The sequence below is a fragment of the Globicephala melas genome, chromosome 17 (assembly GCF_963455315.2).
Source record: "Globicephala melas chromosome 17, mGloMel1.2, whole genome shotgun sequence".
NCBI classification, from domain to species: Eukaryota; Metazoa; Chordata; class Mammalia; order Artiodactyla; family Delphinidae; genus Globicephala; species Globicephala melas.
Window position 1 is genome coordinate 51,828,639 of NC_083330.1, and position 19,411 is coordinate 51,848,049.

The following is a 19,411-nucleotide window of genomic DNA, read 5'->3' on the forward strand; positions in this document are numbered from 1 at the left end:
CCAAGTAACTCAACTGCATCACAGAACAAAGTTCAAGAAGATTTATAAGGATACAAAAATGTCTTACACTCAGTAGGGTAAAATCCACAACTTTTTGCATCCAAAGATTACCAGGCATGCAAAGAGGAAAGAAAACAAAACCCACAATGAGAATACCCAATCGACAGAAGCCAACACATAACTGACACAGAAGTTATAATTAGCAGAACAAAACATTAAAATGTTTTAAAACATTAAAACATTAAAATGTTTAATGAAACATTAAATTAAAAAAATTAAAATATTTATTAAAGTACATTCCAAATGTTCAAAATGACAACCAGAGACATGAAAGGTACTAAAAATCATTTAAGTCAAACTTCTAGAGATGAAAACTACAACAGCTAAGATGAAAAATACACTAGATGGGATTAATGACAGAATAGACATTGCAAAAAAAAGATTAGTGAAATTAAAGGCATGAAAATAGAAACTATCCAAAATAAAACAGATTTAAGTGACTCCCCTGGTGGTCCAGTGATTAAAACTCCCATGCTTTCACTGCAGGGGGTACAGGTTCAATCTCTGGTCGGGGAACTAAGATCCTGCATGCTGCGCAGCAGGGCCAAAAAAACAAACAAAAAAACCCAAAGAAAGATCTAAAAAAAAACAGAAAAAAATAAAAAGAACATTGATGAGCTGGGGTTAACTTCCAGTAATCCAAAAATGGGTAACTAGATTCCTCAAAGGAGAAAACAGAGGGAAAAAAAAAAAAAACTGGAAGAAATAATGGCTGAAAACTTTCCAAACTTGATGAAAACTATAAACCCATGGATCTAGGAAGTTCAACAAACCCCAAGCACAAGTATCATGAGGAAAACCACATCAACACACAACATAATCAAACCGCTCTAAACCAATATGAAAGAGAAAAGTCTTAAAAGCAGCCAGAGAAGAAAAAGATATTATGCATAAAAGAACAAAGGCTAACATACAGGGCTTCCCTGGTGGCGCAGTGGTTGTGAGTCTGCCTGCCGATGCAGGGGACACGGGTTCGTGCCCTGGTCCGGGAAGATCCCACATGCCGCGGAGCGGCTGGGCCCGTGAGCCATGGCCGCTGGGCCTGCGCGTCCGGAGCCTGTGCTCCGCAACGGGAGAGGCCAAAACAGTGAGAGGCCCACGTACTGCAAAAAAAAAAAAAAAAAAAAAAAAAAAGCAAAAAAAGGCTAACATACAATTTCTCATCAGAAACAATACAAGTAATAAGACAAGGGTAACATCTTTAAAGTACTGAAAGCAAAAAGCTGTTAACCTAGAATTCCGCACATAGCAAAAGTATCTTTTGAAAATCAAGGCAAAATAAAAATGTTTTCAGACATACAAAAGCTGAAATATTTAATCACCAGAAGACCCACACTGCAAGAAATATTAAAAGTCCTTCAGGTGGAGGAAAATTATACAGATAAAAATATGGATCTACATAAAGGAATGAAGAGCACCAGAAATGTAAATATATAAGATTTTTTTCTCTACTTTTTATTTCTCTTTAAGAGATAATTAACTATTTAAACAAAAATAATAATGTATTACAAGTTTATAGTAATATGTAAAAGTAAAATGCACAACAATAGCATTAAGGAAATGGAAGTGTACTTTTGTAAAGTTCTTATACTACACATGAAACAGTACAATACCATTTGAATGCACCATGTAATAATTTAAAGATGTATACTATAAACCCTAAAATAACAAAACAAAGAGCTATAGCTAATAAGCCAACAAATGTGATAAAAATGGATTCATTTAAAAATACTCAATCCAAAAGAAGGCAGAAAAGCAGGAAACTTCCATTCTCCCAAAGACTAAATGGGACCAACAGACTACCAACAGCAAGATGAAAGACCCAAACCTAACAAAATCAATAAACACATTAAATGTAAAGTCTTATCACAAGATAAAGACTATCAGTTTGAATAAAAAAGACCTTACTATTTTTGCCAAAAAGAAATGTATGTTATCAACACAACATTGTAATCAACTATACTGCAATAAAATAAATTTTTAAAAAAGAAAGAAATGCATGTTAAATACTAAGACACAAATAGGTTAAAAGTAAAAGAATGGAAGATATATATGTATACACTATGGTAACATTAATTAGAAGAAAGCTGAAGTGACTATTTTACTATCAAACAGGAGAATTCAGGGCAGACTATCGCCAAGGATATAAAGGTTCTTTCATAATGATAAAGTGGTCAATTTATCAAGAACATAATAATCAATAATGTTTATGCAACATAAAATATATGAAGCAAAAACTGACAGAACTGCAAGGAAGAAGAGAAAAATCCACAATTATAGCCAGGGATTTCAAAATCTCTCTCTCATGCAACAAGAATAAATTCAAAGTAATTATCCTGAGTAAGAGAAGCCAGACAAAAAAGTACATACTGTGTAATTCTATGTATATAATACTTTAGAAAATACAAACGAATCTACAGTGACAGAGCAGTTGTGGCTTAGGGACTGAGAGGGGAGAGGGAGGAACAGAGGGCCAGTTACAGAAAGGCACAAGGGAACTTTTGGGGATGGTACCTAAGTTTAATATCTTTTTTTTTTTTGCGGTAGGTGGGCCTCTCACTGTTACGGCCTCTCCCTTTGCGGAACCGAGGCTCCGGACGCGCAGGCTCAGCAGCCATGCCTCATGGGTCCAGCCGCTCCGCGGCCTGTGGAATCTTCCCTCCTGGACCGGGGCATGAACCCGTGTCCCCTGCATCGGCAGGCGGACTCTCAACACTGCGCCACCAGGGAAGCCCTAAGTTTAATATCTTGATTGTGGTGATGACTTCATGAGTGTATATGAACACATGTCAAAACTTATCAACCTATACACTTAGATATGTATAGATTATTGTTATAGCTCAATAAAGCTGTTTAGGTTGTGATATAAAATCTTCTATTATTCATCAGTCATGCTGCAGCTCCAGAGATGAAACACTGAAAAAGACGGACACAGGACCCTCAATACAGAACTAGCAGTCTTAGCAGAGAAATGGATATAGCAGAGAAACACCAAATGCTAAAGTGTGATAAGGTCTATGAAGAATCAGGTACTGTGGAAAAGTACAGATTGTAATTTGTATAGATTCTATAGTATAGATTTTTACTAGATAGTCAAGAAAGGAATCTGAGTAACATGTAAACCAAGATGAAAGAACAGAGTATGAGTTAGCTAGGTGAAATATAGGAGGAAAATATATACATTTACTTAATGAAGAGTCTAGGGAAAAAATATAAGATAAATGTCCAGAAGTGGAACTGCTGGCTCAAAGGGCAGTTACAATTTTATACAAAAGGTTTTTTTGCTTAGTTCTTTGGAAAAGAAAAAGACAAAGTGACATTTACTGTTTATGTAGCATAGGGGGTTTCAGAACAACTTAATAACATTTAAGACAAGAGAATAAAACTCAAAGCTCCAAGCAACTTGAGACCAGACACCACATCTTCATTCTCACATCCCAATTGGGAAGCTTCACACACCACAGGTGCCCACCAACAGTCTGCTGAATTAACATGAACCCCTTAGGTTGGTTATAAAAGAAATCAAACTGTCAGGAGGAGTAGCTCAATCACACCTCACAATATCTCTAGAAATGGCAGTTTTTAAAAGAATTAACCTCTTCTTCATCCTCCTCCTCAAGTAATTAATTCTTAATGAAAGCTCCTCATGTGAACTGTTGCAAAGCCTCCAAGCTGGTCTCCCCATCTCCATTCCCCTCATCTTCCAAACTCAATCTCCACAGAGCCTAGGAGTGAACCATTCAATCCCCAAACCTGCCACTTCCCTTCCACACTTAAAACCCTAAATGGCACCTCATCACCTCCACCTGTGCATCCCAAACAGAATCTAAGACCAACACTGGTGAAATGAGGGGCGAAAAAGAACAACTCAGTTTTTCATAAAGTTAATGTATTCGATTAAGAGGACTATTTATTGTGAGATTCTGCTTCCTGCTTTTTTGGTGTCAAAATATCCTTTTGTTTATGAAAGGGTGGGTGAGTACGTGACCGTTCTTAAGAAACACCTGCACTTAGCAAATTAAAAAGTTGGTAAATCAATGACAGCTGAGCTTTATTTTTGATTGTAATTGCCCATGGAAAAGTCTGGGAAACACTGACTCACAGGATAAAGTCCAAAAGACAAAATGTGCCCTCACCTAAGTCCTCTCATTTTCCCAGTAGATTTTTTGCTCACGCAATACAGCAATAGTGCCCTGCACACAATCTAATTTTTTCCCTTTGCTCATGCTTCCCATGAATGGAATGACCTCAACAACCTCTCTTCTTCATTCACTCAATGTATTGAGTACCCACTATGCCAAGCACAAGAGAAACACCACTGTATCCATGGAGCTCACAGTCTAGTGGAGGAAACAGATATCAAACAAATGTAGTTATCAATAAAAACTATAAGTACTGCCTTCCAAAGAATGGAATGAAGGAGCCCAAAATCGAAGGCAGGAAGCCTAGTCAAGAAGGTACTATAGTTCAGGTAAGAGATAACAAGGATTTGCACAATGGTAGAGGCATGGAGAAGTCAAGATTTTGAGCTGACTAGATTTGCTGAGAAACAATAGGGGATAAAAGAGAAGAAATACACCAAAGGTGACTCTCGCATGAGCAATTATGTCAACCTGCACTAGTAGTCCCAATTTTTTATGCTTCCCTGGACCTATTATGCCCTTTGGTTTGAGCTTCCCATATTGACTCTAAGCTTGATTATACAACTTGCTTTGGCCAACGGGACAATAGCACACTTACTGCAATCAGAGCTTGAAAAACTCTTCAAGACAAGACTCTTGGAATAACCCTGTGCCAGCATGCTGAAGGATAAAGACCATCTGAAATCATCTTAAACCAGCCTACAGCCAGAGAAACCCCAAACATATGAGAAAGTACAGTAATGACTAGAACCACCTAGCTGACCTGTAGACTTGTAAGCAATAATAACTGCTTACTGTTTTGAGCCACTGAGTTTTGGGGTGGTTTTTTAATGCAAGGCTAACTAACATGGTGGTATCATTCATTTATATGGGGTGGGAGAGAGAAAGGAAGGGAATGAAAAGAAACATCAAGCTCATTTTCTCTTACCCTGATCAACTACCTATTCTTTAAAGCTCAACTTAGATATCAACTTCTTTTGGAAGCTTTCCCAGATGTCCCAGGCTGGTTTGGGAAAGATACTGAAACGTTATCAATATGTTTTGTACATATCCCTATCACTGCCTTACTGTCTTATAATTATTTGCTTACACTTTTCTTCCTAACTAGACAACAGCATTTTTATGTTACTGGCTGTATCATATTCATCTTGATTGTATCAACATGTAACATAAAACAGGCTCTCAACAGAGATTTCTGAACTTATATAATTTATATATTAAATGAATAAACACGTATTTGATTCTATAAAACTTATTAACTCTAGATTATTTCTCAAAGTGTGATCCACTGACAACATGCATCAGAATCAGCAGGGCTGTGTATTAAAAATGCAATCTTTGAGCTCTTTATCATTAACAAAAATGCCATTCTTTACCTTGTAAAAACAAGGATGAATATTCCCGCCACCTACAGATAAACAAAACAAGTAGTAGAAGTGTGGGTACTAAACCAACTTTTCCTCAAATATTTCTCGAGATGTAATCTACGATAGAGTCCTTAATCTGACGGCCCGTAGGTAATTGAAAACGCTCCTAACTGCAATGGAGTTTCTCTTCTAAGAACTGGGTCTCGGCCAGAGGAAACAGAAGCAGAAGGTCCTCCAAAAAGGTGTGACTTCTCAACGCACACGTTTACAGGGAATGCTCCAGGAGGAAAGCCTGCCCTGAGCTCTCTCCGCAGCAGGGGCCAGGCCAGGAACGACAGGCGGGCGGAGCCCAGAAAGCACCCGCATGCAGGACCTCGGAGCACGGGCAGCGGAGCCTAGAGCCGGCCCAGGGTCCCGCTACGGCAGAGCCACTCGAAGGCGGCTCCCTTGGGGGCCGGAGATGGGCATCATTCTCCAGAACCAGCCACTCTGGTCCACCCCTGCCCGGCAGGCCGTGAGGAAGGCCACGGTCGCCTGGCTACCCGGAGTCAGAAAAGAAGAAAATGCGGGAAGCGTCGAGTTTCGGAAGCCAAAAGGAGAAAGGAACATAGTGCTAGGGGGCACCGCCGCTACCCACCTGCGTCAAGCTCCAGCTGGTAACAGGGCAGTGGCTCGAGGGAAAGCTTATAACCCTCGAAGCGGGGATCCAACAGAGGTCTCTTCACCCGCAGGGAGCAATTAGCGGCCACCTCCATCGCCTTCCGGGGTCCTAGCGTGAGAATTAATAAAGTTAGGGTTGAAAGGTCCGCGCTTCACGCATATTACCGTGGCTGGGAGGCGGCGTGCTTCCCATCCCAGAAAACACTGCGGCGTAACATCCCTTCTGGGTAATGTAGTGCCCACGGGGAAGTTGGCTCTGTTGCATATTGGGATATGTAGTTTTTAGGGAACTTAATGCCCGTGTGACAGCAGGATCTGGACTCTCTTACCCAGAGGGCTGAGCGACCAGGAGGCGGCCCGCGCTGGTTAAATTCTCACATTATAGGCAGGGTGGCGAGACCCCGCCCCGGAAATGCGTGTGCTAGCTTTCTGTGTGCTTAGGTGCCCGAGCTACTGAGGGTCTAGGTCCGGGCAGCCGAAGAGTGTGGTAGGTAACGGTCGTCAGCGCAAGGGTCATTTCGTCGCTGGGAAGGGACGGCCCTCGCCCGCGGTGATGGTGGTGAGCTATGCCCGTGGTCCTCAGGGCCGGGACCCGGGCCCAGCCCAGGCTCCTTTCGATGTGCTGTCTTTCGTTAGCTTCCCCGACCCGCGCTCGCGGGCCTGTAGGGCTCTCCGACAGGGCGTGCTACCGGAGTTGGCCTGAAGCCAGTCCTCGCTTTGTTTTCTGGCTCCTCCCCTCCCGCCTCTCCCGCTGTCTCCGCCCTATTCTGTTTTCCCAAAGACTGTCTGAACTGGGAGGGATCCCCTAGCGCCCTTGTTTTACCAGTGAGAAAACTGAGGCCTTTAAGAACTGACTTGTCCAAGGTCACTCTCCGTATTTTGGGGGCCAAGGCGAGATCAAGTTCAGTATTCTGCTAATGGTACGGACTAGACCTTAGTATTATTTTGAAAATGTTAGCCTCCAACTGCAAAAGCAAACATATCCTAGTCACTTCTCAACCTCTCCTTTTTCCTGTTCCATTAAAAAAAAAAAAAAACAACTCTGAAAACTCACTGCCAGTCTTGAGTCTTCATAGAGGCGGCGAGCGAGGTTGGGGACAACAAAAGTAGTCTCAAGTTGGTGACAGATAAGTGGAGTAACGTTACCTTATTCCAAGTTTTACAGTTTATCCTCCCTGTCCTTTTTACACCGTTTTGGTTGTCCGTTTTTACGGAAAACTGAGAATTTTCTAAGTTAGGAATTAATTTGGTATTTGTTTTCTCCTTAACCCAACCAGCAAGCTTTGATAAAGAGCATATACACGCACACATACTTAAAGCTAGTTTGGCAGTTGTAATTCTGGGTACATACTAATGGAAAGTAAAGTAAAGCACTTCAGATCCTTACCCAGGAATTTCATTTTTCACAAACTGTGCTTACTCTTCTATTGATATTTAGGTTATATAGCTTCCCCCAAATTTTGAATACAGTTAATTAAGATGCAGAAATGATTAGCAGTCAGTTATTATGTGTGGTTAAAGTATTTTGCGGCTTCTGGGGTCACAGAACCTGAGTTCAAGTCCTGCCTTCACCACTTTTCTATCTCGGTGCCTCAGTTTCCTCATCTGTAAAATACAAACTATGTTAATAGTACTTGCATAAAAGAATAAGATCTGGGAATTAAATGAGATTAAAAACTCAGTGCGTTAGCTCAGTTCCAGGTACATAAGTGTTTAATAAATGTTACAGTAATTGTCATTATCTAGAGACTTATTAATAAAGGGTACATGGGGGAAGAAAATTGTAAAGTCATGATCATGACTTCTTGGGATGCAGTAAATAATATTAGGAGTAAGGACCTTGTTAACACATTGTTGAAATTTATCACCCCTTCAGTTGATAGACAGAATGTTAAATGTGTTGAGGTGCTTGAGAGGATTTAGAAGAAAATGCTTTGTAAGTGTTCTATATCTGAAAATACATGTTGATGTTCAGGTTAGCAAGATGAACAAAGATGCGCAGATGAGAGCAGCAATTAACCAAAAGTTGATAGAAACTGGAGAAAGAGAACGGTAAGTAATCGATTGTGTTAATTAATTACATTTAACATCTTTAAATTACAGTTATAAGAATCTAAAAAGTAACAAAACTGATGTCAGTGGAAATAATTACAGAAAATTGAGATTATCAAAAGCAATTCCTAACATCTGTTAAAAATGCTTAGGTCTGTTCAATATTGCAAGACTTGGAGGGAAGTGGATCATGTACAAAGATGAACAGGAAGTGACTCTCTCTCAAAAAATGTCTAATCTAATGGAGAAGAAAAATACATACCCAGATAACTACAATTGAAGATAAAATGTTACCCACTTTTTAACAGGGAGACAACATGATGGACCAGTTTCAGTTACCAAGCTCTCTTAACCTCAGAGCAATGTGTGCTATTCCTACTCTCTGAAACATTCTTCTTCCTTCCCCCCATCTTTAACTAATTCTAGCTCATTATCAGGTCTTAATTTAAGTATCATCTCTTCTAGAAATCTGTTAACTCCCAAATACCTTGTTCCATCATAGTATTTAATCACTTTGTATTATAATCACCTCCTTTGCTAGTTTGTATCAATAGAATCTGAGTTCCTTGACAGCAGAAATACTACTGTATACCGAGCATCGTGCCTAGCACATAATTGGCCAGGTAAATATTTGAAGAATGAACAGGTTTGGAAGTACAGAGGAGAGTCTAAGGAATCAAAAAAGGCTTCCAGGAGCAGGGTGATAAATTGTATGAGAGAAATATATATAAGGAACAAGAGGGATCTCTCAGTTCTACCTGGGGATTAAGGTAATCAGTAAAGCTCTCACAGAATAGTAGAAGTGGTACTTCAGCTGGATAAGAAGGATTCGCAGTTCCCCAACCCGGTAAAGGAGAAAGGACAGTCTAGGCAAATGGAACCGAATATGCAAAGTCAAAGAGATTTGTTACAATATGATAATATTCTGGGGAACTGTGCAGTTAAAATGTGAAAGACAGTGGACAGGAGAAATGTGGCTTTTGTATAATCAGAAATCTTTCCATTCACAATGATAAGAAACTGAACTCAGAACTGGCTCAGCCAATTTCCATATAAGATCGTGTGACTAAAAGTCTAGGGCTTGAAGGTGCTTCAGGCACTCAAAAATTGTTGCCAAGAACATGTCTGTCTTTCCGTCTCTCATCTCTGCTTTCCTCTCTGTTGGCTTTATTCTCAAGAAGGCACTACCCACAAGGTGGCAGAAATTAGCAGTTCAAAATTTACATCTCTCCACCTGAGACTACCGTTCTCCTAGTAGTTTCAGCAAAGGACCTAGCTAGATTACCATCCTACTTAAGGTAATAGGCCATTCATAATCAGCGTTGCCTAGGTCACATTTCCATTGCTAGAGCCCTACCCGGATTTCTTACACCGAGAGTTGTGGAGTGTTTTTACTGTCAAAGAAATGGCAGGAAAATAGGTGGTAGTTTGCAAAAACATCTGTTGTTGATTTTATCCTTGGGTGGTGGGAGTCATTAAAAAATTCTAAGAAAGGGACTGACTAGATCATATTTGCACTTTAGGAATGTTATTTTGGCAGTATGGAGGATAGACTTGAAGGGCTAGAGATAAATTGCAGAAGATAATAGGTTAAAAGTGGAAAACAGCAAAAATGGAAAGAGAACTTACAGGTTTTTTTTTTTTTTACGTAAAATCAACAACCCTTGACATGAGGAATGAGGAAGAAGAAAGCCTCTAGAACAGTGCCTTGGGAAACTGAGAGGATAGTATTGCCAATAACGGGTGTAGGGTATTATGTATTACTGTTTTTTTATCTGTTTTCATTCATGCAGCTTAAAGTTACTGAGTTTCTACCATATGCCATGTCCTGTTAGGTGCTGGAGATATAGTAGTGAACAAAATGAAGCCTGTTCTTTTACACAGCTTACATTCTAATGGGAGGAGACAGAAAATAATATGTAATATGTCAGATGGTGATGAGTTCTAGAGGAAAAATAAAGCAGAGAATAATCAGGTGTGTTATTTTGGATAAGAAAAAAAAAGTAGTCTTCACTGAGATCAAAAGGATATGAGGGAGTGAGGGGACTCTTAAGAGCCATGGTCCTGACACAGTAGCTTTCCTGGCGTTTTTTTTTCCTTGTGTGCCTTGTGGGACCTTAGTTCCTGGACCAGGGATGGAACTGAGGCTCCAGCAGTGAAAGCGCCAAGTCCTAACCACTGGACAGCCAGGGAGTTCCCTTGCCTGGCATTTTGAGGAACCCATGGAAACTAATAAGACTGAGTCAGCTGGGTGTAGGAAACAGTAAAGTCAGAGGCATTGCTTCGGAGGGGGCAGACCATGCAGGGTCATTTAGGTTGTAGTAAGGACTTGAAATTGTATTCTGAGTAAATTGGGAAGCCACTGGAGGGTTTTGAGCAGTGAGAGGAGAAGGACGTGTACAAGGGAAGTAGCAGGGGGATGAGTTAGGAGGCTTTGGCAACAGTCCAGTCAAGAGAAGATGGTGGCTTCAACTAGGTAGTAATGGCAGAGGTGGTGAGAAACATTTGGATTTCAGGTATATATTTTAAAACTGGAACCAATAGGATGTGCTTATGGGTTGGACGTTAGTGTTATCAAAATTGCTGAGTGGGGCTTCCCTGGTGGCGCAGTGGTTGAGAGTCCGCCTGCCGATGCAGGGGACGCAGGTTCGTGCCCCGGTCCAGGAGGATCCCACATGCCACGGAGCGGCTGGGCCCGTGAGCCATGGCCGCTGAGCCTGCGTGTCCGGAGCCTGTGCTCCGCAACAGGAGAGGCCACAACAGTGAGAGGCCCGGGTACCGCGAAAAATAATAATAATAAATAAATAAAAATAATTGCTGAGTGAAGGATGCTGCCAAGGTTTCTAGCCTGAGGATCCGGAAGAATGGAGTGGCCAGTCTGACAAGGAGAACAGCTTGAGATGGAAGAAAAGCAAGAGTTGGGTTTTGTCCCTGTTACGATTAAATGACTTAAACATCTAGATGGAAATGTCACATAGTGGATGTTAGGAATACTGAAAAAGAAGCAGTTTGGTTTGGGACTTGACATGTTTAAGCTGAGAAATGAGGTGATTTAGGTTGAAGAATGAGGTTTTATAAGACTAGGTATTGCAGAAGGATAAAATATTTTACTGCACCCATGATGCCATTAGTTGTAATACCCACCAATATTTTTTTAACCTTTAAGAATAAAGAAAATACTGCCAATTAAATTATGATAGGCATGCCAATTACTGACTTGTTAAAATGTGGGAAAGCACAGTCTTAGAATTAATGAAATACCATAGTTAATGTGTAATTTAGAAGGATAATGAGAAAAAGGGAAGGGCAAGTCTGAGATTAGATATATAACGGGGCAATAAGAGAGCTAATGGGTAAGAATTTGTAGTTAAAGAATGGATTTTGGAGTTTGAAGATTTCAAAAGTACAGCTGCTTCAAACTCAACTAATACCCTTCTGAAGTTGTACAAAACCCACAATATTCCTGTTGGTGGAGGGAAGTAGAAAGTGTGTAAGAAGGCCAGAGAGTAGGGTTTCTTAAGAAGAATTGTACCCCATCCACTTCATTGAATTTTACTGATGACAAAAATGAGGCCCAGCATTTAAATGACTTGCATAAGACCAAAGAACTTTTTAGTGGTAGAACCAAGATTAGGCCATGGTTAAAGTTTTATAACTGGAAGGTGGGATTTTTAATTGAACAGTTGAAGCTTTGCTTCAAGCATTCCTATCTAAGATATTGTACACTTGAACACTATCGTAGTTTAATTTGGAAACACTTCTTTTTCAACAGCCTCAAAGAGTTGCTGAGAGCTAAATTAATTGAATGTGGCTGGAAGGATCAGTTGAAGGCACACTGTAAAGGTAATCTTTCATTTAGAAGATAAGCTAATTCCATAGCTCTCAACTGTGTTGGTTTGGAATTCATTAGAAAAATTATAGTCGGTATTTTAAGATATATTGAGTGCTCAAGCATAATTTTAAACAAATAGAAAATTGAAGCTTGATGGTAATAGATTACCTCCTCTCAGTGATAATATGTAGACCTATTCCTTAATTTTTAGAAATTTTCTTTGTGTTTCTCTTAAAACAAGTGAGGCAAGATTTCCTCTGGCATGGAATATGGAATCCCACCTTTTTTGCTGTGCCTACTCAAAGTGAAACATTAATTATTCCTAGTCTGTTTTTCTTAACACATTGAGCACTTTACGGTTGGCAGACTTACAGGAATTATATCTCCTATCTTTAACAGTGTTATTTTTGAAAAAATCATCTATAAAAGCTCTTAGAAAATTGCATGTATTTTTAAAACTATAAAATGGGAGCTTGTTAAATTGCAATTAGGTATTGATGATTATGCCATTAGATACAATTACAAGTGTCACTAAGATGAGCCTCCTTCCTTTCTGGCTCAGCTTTTGGTATGCTGGAATTCTGGATATTTATAATGAATTCTCGTATTGGTTTCTACAAATGATAATAGAAACTATTTATATCATTAACCGGAAGAAGGCAATGTGCCAAATTAATAAAAGCATAGACTTTGAGGTCATACAGACCTTCACTGGTAAGACTAGAGCTGGATTTCAAGTCGTGTTTGAATGAGTTATTTAATCTTTAAGCCTCACTTGCCTCACCTCTGAAGTGGGAAAAATGCCCAGCCTGTCAGCTTATCGTGAATATTAAATGATGCAAAGCACCCAGCACATAATAGGGGTCCAATAAGTGTAAACTCCTTTCTCCTTCTTTTGGCCCAGCCTAGAGAAGAGAAAGGAGCAAAGGAGTTGTTCTGTATTTTAATTTGGGGCTGTGAAATTACAAGTTAGACTTAAATTACAGTTTTTTCCCCTCCATACATTCAAGAGCTGATATGATTATCGTGAAATAAGATCTGTGCAGTTGTAAGTTTCCAGTTTTTTACAAATATTAGATTTGAATTTACAGTTCAGATTCATTCTAAGTGTTATAATTATTTTATGTTTTTGATCTGGTGAATACATACTGTGTTTAAGGTTGAAATAAACCTTCATTAGAAAAGAAAAAAAGAAGTGTCCTCTTTTTTTTTTAAAGACCAGTCTGTACTCTAAAAACATGATCTTAACCCTTCCTCTATGAAAATCTTTCTTACAGATAATGATTTTAAATGATATGATTTGTTTTTTGCTTTTGCATAAGAGGTAATTAAAGAAAAAGGACTAGAACACGTTACTGTTGATGACTTGGTGGCTGAAATCACACCAAAAGGCAGAGGTAAGGAATGAATACAAATTGAGTGAAAGGAATTGTGGGCTAAGACATGATTTTTTTTTCTCTCTTTTGCTGGTGCAGCTTTTCTTTCTTTTTACAAGGAAAAGCACCCTTTCCAAAATTATGTGGGTACTTGCATCTCCTCTTTCGGAAGAGTTATAGTTGCCTTACCAACTTTTGTGCATGGTCTTGAGTAACAAACAAGTTAGAGGTGTAAAACGTTTTTGCACTGTTAAAACAGTACACAAATGTAAGTTGATGTGGTTGTTAGAACAGATCATTTTTATAATACAGGATTTTGTAGAGGCAAATATTACCTGAAGCTAGGATTTGTAAACTTTAGCCTGATATTTAATAATTCAGAGCTTTACACCAGCCCCTGAGTCATTGCTCTCTTTCCTTACTAAAAATAAACAAAAATGTCTTCTTGAATGTCTAATTACAAATTTGGTAGCTCCATAACTTCATGGTCAGGGTAATTCATATTTAAGACTCATACTTCAACTACCTTCTTAATTTCTCCCTTTAATACCTTGTTTAGAGAAGCCAAAGGAAAGAGAGGAAGTAGTATATTAACAGACTATTAACAAAATATTTATATGTAATAAGTATTAAGTCAGGAATTACATCATATAATTAAGTGTAACGAGATTACTTTCATCATTTCATTTGAGGAAGTCAGTGGGGGGAGGGAGAGTTGTATTGTAAGTGGAAGCAGGTAAATTAGATGACCCGTTAGTTATTTCCTCACACAGAAATAGTAAAAAGAATTTAAGTGTGAAAAGTAAATGATTTTAAAATTATTACTAGGGAATACTAGTCCCCTGAACTGCTACCATGTGGAAGGAGCGACAACATCTCGTGGTCCTTTCCAGCCATCTTTTTAGGGCTGTTTACAGCTAAACAACATCACTTTTTTGGTCAATCATGTCTCAGGAAAAGGAGGGGGAAAAAGCAGTATTTATTGTTCTCCCCATGGATTTATGTTTTAAAATAAATTTCTGTAATTTCTTTTTCTACTTTTCTTCTGTAATTTATGCTTAATCTGTTAACATTTAAGAACTTAATCTGTTAACAGGGTAGAAATCATCCTTTGCTTCTCCTTCAATACTTGTGTGTTGGACATTTCAATCCGTTGTAGCTCCCTTGCTAGAGAATGAGCAAAAAAGAAAAGAGAAGTAAAAATAAATCTTTCCTTTTATTTTCATAGTGTTATTTTTATTGTCAAGAGAGGTATTTGTTTTTATTTTTTAAATTAACATACAGTAAAATTGACCCTTTTTTAGTGTCAGTTCTATGAACTTTATACACATGTATAGATTCACTCTAAAAAACTCCCTCAAGCTGTTCCTTCATAGTCACACCACATCTCTAACCCCAAGGCAGCTGATCTGTTCTCCATCACCATAATTTTGATTAAAAGTATATTTAACATACATAGTGATCACACTTGCAGTGGACTTGAATTAATTATGTAGTCTTTATTTCTAGGCAGGCTTACAGTAAATTTATAAAGAGGAGTATCTGTATAGTTAATTCCCTATTGTCCTTATTTTTAGTAGCCAAAAAGGGGGAAAATAGTGTAGATTTATATATTGACATTTAATATTAATTTAAATTTCAAAGAGCAGGGCTTTTTTTCCTTTTTTTTCCATGCCACACGGCTTGCAGGATCTCCGTTTCCCAACCAGGGATTGAACTCAGGCCACACAACAGTGAAAGCCTGGGATCCTAGCCACTAGGCCACGAGAGAACTCCCATTTTCCCATTTTTAGTTTAATATTCTGAGTAGATAATACAGTTACATGGTTCAAAATTTTAAAAATAAGCCTATAACAAATACAGCTACTGTTGAAGCTTTTGCATCTTTGCTCATTCAAGTATATGCATTTATTTCAATACAGTATTGCCAAATTACCTTCCCCAAAATGTTTTGTCAGTTTATTCTCCCACCAGCTAATATGAGAGGGCCAGTTTTCCCTCAGTCTTGCCAATATATACATTACTGACCTTTGGATTTTAGCCAGTCTCATTGGTAAAACATGCTATCTGAATGTGGTTTTAATTTTCATTTCTGTTGTGAGGTTAAACTCCTTTTACATTCAAGAACTATATGCCTCTCCTTTTCTTCATCTCCTTTGCTCATTTTTCTGTAAGCCTGCTGATCTTTTTCATATCAAATTGAAGAAATTGTGTAGTAGAGAGATTAGCAGTGTTTTCTCAGTTTTTGTTTTTGTTTATGGTAATTTTGACCAAGCTTATTAAGTTGTTGCATTTGAATCAAATTCATTAATCTTTTACAGCCTCTGTTTAAAAAAGGCCTTTTCTATTCCTAGTTTAAAGAATTTTCACATGTGCAATATATTTTTAGGTATTGGATAATTCATTCAAATAATGAATTGCAAATATACTTTATTTTCTCAAATGTCTTTATTTTTTTATTGAAGCATAAGGGTTACTTTTGAAATTATTTTGTTGGTAGTCCTGAATAAAATACCAAATCTCAAATTGACATATATTAATTGGGATCTTCTTTACTCTTATGTTTTTATTTTTATATTTCAGCCCTGGTACCTGACAGTGTAAAGAAGGAGCTCCTACAAAGAATAAGAACATTCCTTGCTCAGCATGCCAGCCTTTAAGATTGAATTAGATTGTGTTGTTTTGTGGTTTTATTTCTGAAAGTAAAACTTGCCATAAATTAGGAATTGATTTCCCAAAATAAAATCCTTTTTTGTATGATGGTATACAGTTTTCAGTAATGATGTATACAATTGTATTGATTTTTTTCCCTAAATGTGTTATTTTAATAAATATCTCATGAATGAGTTTGAAGTTTCCTTGGATTTTGGAATAAATGGGACTTTATTAATAGTTCATCAGATTTGTTAAGAGAAAAAGTCAAGCAGTGAATATAGTTTAAGTGTTAAGTATGTAAATGTTAAGTAAGCAAATCTCTGTAATAACAGTTGAGGAGAGGTAAGCAGCCTCTTCTGATTGTTTGGATGTAGTGTATGCCTCTTTTGAATTCCTATAATATTTTATAATATATGTCCCACCTTGTACTACAGATATCTTATTTGTTATAAACGCTGAGGGTTAGGACCGGGTCTTACTCATCTTTATGTGCCTTCCTTATTCCTCAAAGAATTTACCATCTTATTGGAAGAGAGAACATTTGCAAACTGGCTCCATACCAAGCTCCTCTCACATACTCTACTCATCTGAACTTTGAAAGCAGAAACTAAATTGCATCCCCACTTACTAAGGTCAAGAAAGAACTTAATGGGAAATAATCTCCACCCATAGCTTTACTCTGACATCAAGATTGGCAAATCCATGGACTTTTGTCTATTCTTATGTGACCTCTGCTGGAAAACAAGAATGTTGACCATCCGGCCACTTGGAACTCTTCCCACTGCTCACGTTGTTTATACCTACCACTGGAAGCTCCTTCTGTTTCTTGTGGATACCTTTTGCTGTATGGAACTTTAAATAATGGTGTTTCTTAGTGCTCCCTCTGGGCCCTCTGCCTAATGATATAATTTCCTGGGCAGATACCAGGAAAGTTGGGTCGGACCATGGCTTCAAATACTAACAGGTTGCTAAATGTTAAATTGCATCTCCAACCCAGCCTCCAGATCCATATACTCAACTGCTATGGATCAGCTTCCTTGAATGTTCCATAAACACCTCAAACTGACCCCACCTGAGAGTGATTTTCTTTTTCCTCCAGTAACTGCCCCTACTGTGTGGTGCCTCCCAGACATACAGATTACCTGAGGAGCTTGTTAAAATACTGATTCTGAAGGTAAGGGATACGGCACAGGATTCTGTATTTCAGGCAAGCTTCTCAAACATGCTCGTGCTGCTGATCAAGACCATTTTGAGTGTAGCAAGACTAAATTGTCCCCCTGCCTGCTTAGGCCCTCTTAGTTCAAGCGCAGATTACTTCAGTCGGCTCTTAATATTTCTGCACTCCAGTTGCTCCATGTTTCCTCCAGTATATCTTCCACATTATTGCCTAAGTGACCTTACTAAAATTCAAGCCTGGTCATTTTATTCCCCTACTTGAAATTTCTCAATAACTTCTTAGTTTGCAAGGTAAAATTCAAGCTCTGCCGTACCACCTAGGCCCTTCTTGATCTGCCATTTACTTATTTCTCTGGGTAAAGAGTCCCCAAAAGTACCAAGTTGTTACATCTGTAATACATTGGAAAATCCACGGAAATGGAAAGCCTTTCTACTTAAGGCATTCCTACTTGCCCTTCAAAATTTAGCTTGAGTCATTGCCGAAATATTCTGACGTTTCTTGCTCTGGTTTAGATTCCCCACCACTGTTTTTCGGTAAGAAGCACCTGTGCCTAATTTCAACACTGGTTTTCCAACTTCAACATGCATCTCCTGGAGGGAAGGAAACATGACTAATTTTTACTTTGTATGATACTCATTTGTGGGTGAATGGACAAAGGAATATATGAATGCACTAGTGAATGAACATTATAGGAGCACCAAAGAAGGTAACAATTGAGTGTAGCTGAGGAAAGCCTTTATGTTAATTTTTGGTTCATGTTCTAGAGATACAACTTTATATTTCTGATGAATTTATAGTTTAAGTGTAGTCATTGAACCAACTAGACTTAATTATGTAAATTTTGAGTCCAAGATACACACAAAAAAATCATAAAACTACCCCAAAGAATTTTTTGTTTCGCCTCATCTCTTGTAAAGCAATGATCCAAAGTAATGATAGTTATATTCACCATTCTGCTACCGATTATCAAAAAGGAAACAATCTTAAATGGTACATAAATGTTAAAAATGAGTAGTTTTTATTTCATACTACTGTATATGAAAGCGAATCAAAAATTGCTCATAGAAATAACTTTTAATAGCTCAAAAGCAAATATGAGAAAATGGAAAACAAGTTATTATGAAAATATTTTGAAGTGGAACAAAAATAGCTGAATCGAAAATATGTAATAGCAATTCAAAATACTAAAGAACCTAGATTTAAAATAATAATGCTGAGAACTCCCCCACCACCTCTAGGGTTTTTTTTGACATCTTAGAAATTATAGTTTGCATCTAGAACACTGATACCTTTTAAATAAACCGACTTTGTGTATATTTTGACTCACATCACTGATTTATGTAAACTAGGAACACATTCTTTAAAAATCTTGCACCCTTTCGTGCTCAATGTTGGAAATTCAATAGAAGATTACTGTTACATGACTGTGCTGGGTGAGTAAAATACTAATTAAGATTACCGTAAGCTTCTCTTGTATAGGATTAAAGAAGATCTAAGTAAATTATTTATGTAATCGCTTTGCTCTGGCATCACAAGTGTATCATTTGGTTGCACAGTGCAAAGCCAGGGCCTGGGTTTTCTGGGGATTGGTAATTGGATATGGGACATTTCATAACTTGAAAAAAGACTCCATCCAACTCAAGAGAATTGTGACAGCTGCTCAGTAGCTGATGTTGGAAATGATCCAATGTGTGTGTGTGTGTTGTGTGTGTGTTAACCCTTCTTGTAAATGGCTATCTCATGTTACTCAGTGACTCCATAAAAACCCATCATATTTACCATTAGAAACCACACAAAAGTCATTGGATGAATCTTCCAAGAAAACTAAGAGGTGCAATCAGACAATTTGAACTGTGGTCTCATCTATTATACTGAATTATCAGGTAAGGCTGACTCTTCTGCCTCAGTTTCCTCGTCTGCTCAACAGATCTGATAATGCTGACCTGGAAAGAATGAAAATAATTTTTAAAACTGTAAATATTATTAGGATAATTATAAAAAGCAATCTGGGTAATCAGAAAAAGCAATATGGATACACATTACTCCTAGGAAAAACTAAAAATATTTATTTACTATGTGTCTTCTAGATT

At 38.1% G+C, this 19,411-nt stretch overlaps 2 protein-coding genes across 4 annotated transcripts in view; one reads left to right on the forward strand and one right to left on the reverse strand.

The window, feature by feature from the left end:
* NUDCD1 (NudC domain containing 1) overlaps positions 1 to 6,414 on the reverse strand; it is an 89,901-nt gene extending 83,487 nt beyond the window's left edge. For both annotated transcript variants that reach the window (XM_030863103.2, XM_030863102.2), the window contains exon 1: positions 6,207 to 6,414. In XM_030863103.2, coding sequence (XP_030718963.1) covers positions 6,207 to 6,324 — 118 coding nt within the window. In that variant the 5' untranslated portion in view covers positions 6,325 to 6,414. The remainder of the gene's footprint in view (positions 1 to 6,206) is intronic.
* A 170-nt stretch (positions 6,415 to 6,584) lies between these two features.
* Positions 6,585 to 16,347, forward strand: ENY2 (ENY2 transcription and export complex 2 subunit). 2 transcript variants are annotated; one of them, XM_030863106.3, is made up of 5 exons: positions 6,585 to 6,716; positions 8,205 to 8,281; positions 12,054 to 12,124; positions 13,436 to 13,510; positions 16,073 to 16,347. In XM_030863106.3, the coding sequence occupies exons 2-5, from the start codon at positions 8,214 to 8,216 to the stop codon at positions 16,147 to 16,149; spliced, it is 291 nt and encodes a 96-aa protein (XP_030718966.1). In that variant the 5' UTR covers positions 6,585 to 6,716; positions 8,205 to 8,213; the 3' UTR covers positions 16,150 to 16,347. The 2 variants fall into 2 exon arrangements, with proteins under 2 accessions (XP_030718966.1, XP_030718965.1); XM_030863105.2 differs by having other exon boundaries at positions 6,641 to 6,788.
* The last annotated feature ends 3,064 nt before the right edge of the window (positions 16,348 to 19,411 follow it).

Excerpts from the sequence above, each read along its gene's own strand:
- ENY2 (XM_030863105.2), top strand. Across the intron at positions 8,282-12,053 it reads GAAACTGGAGAAAGAGAACG|CCTCAAAGAGTTGCTGAGAG; the intron begins GTAAGTAATCGA and ends CTTTTTCAACAG. Across the intron at positions 12,125-13,435 it reads GTTGAAGGCACACTGTAAAG|AGGTAATTAAAGAAAAAGGA; the intron begins GTAATCTTTCAT and ends CTTTTGCATAAG.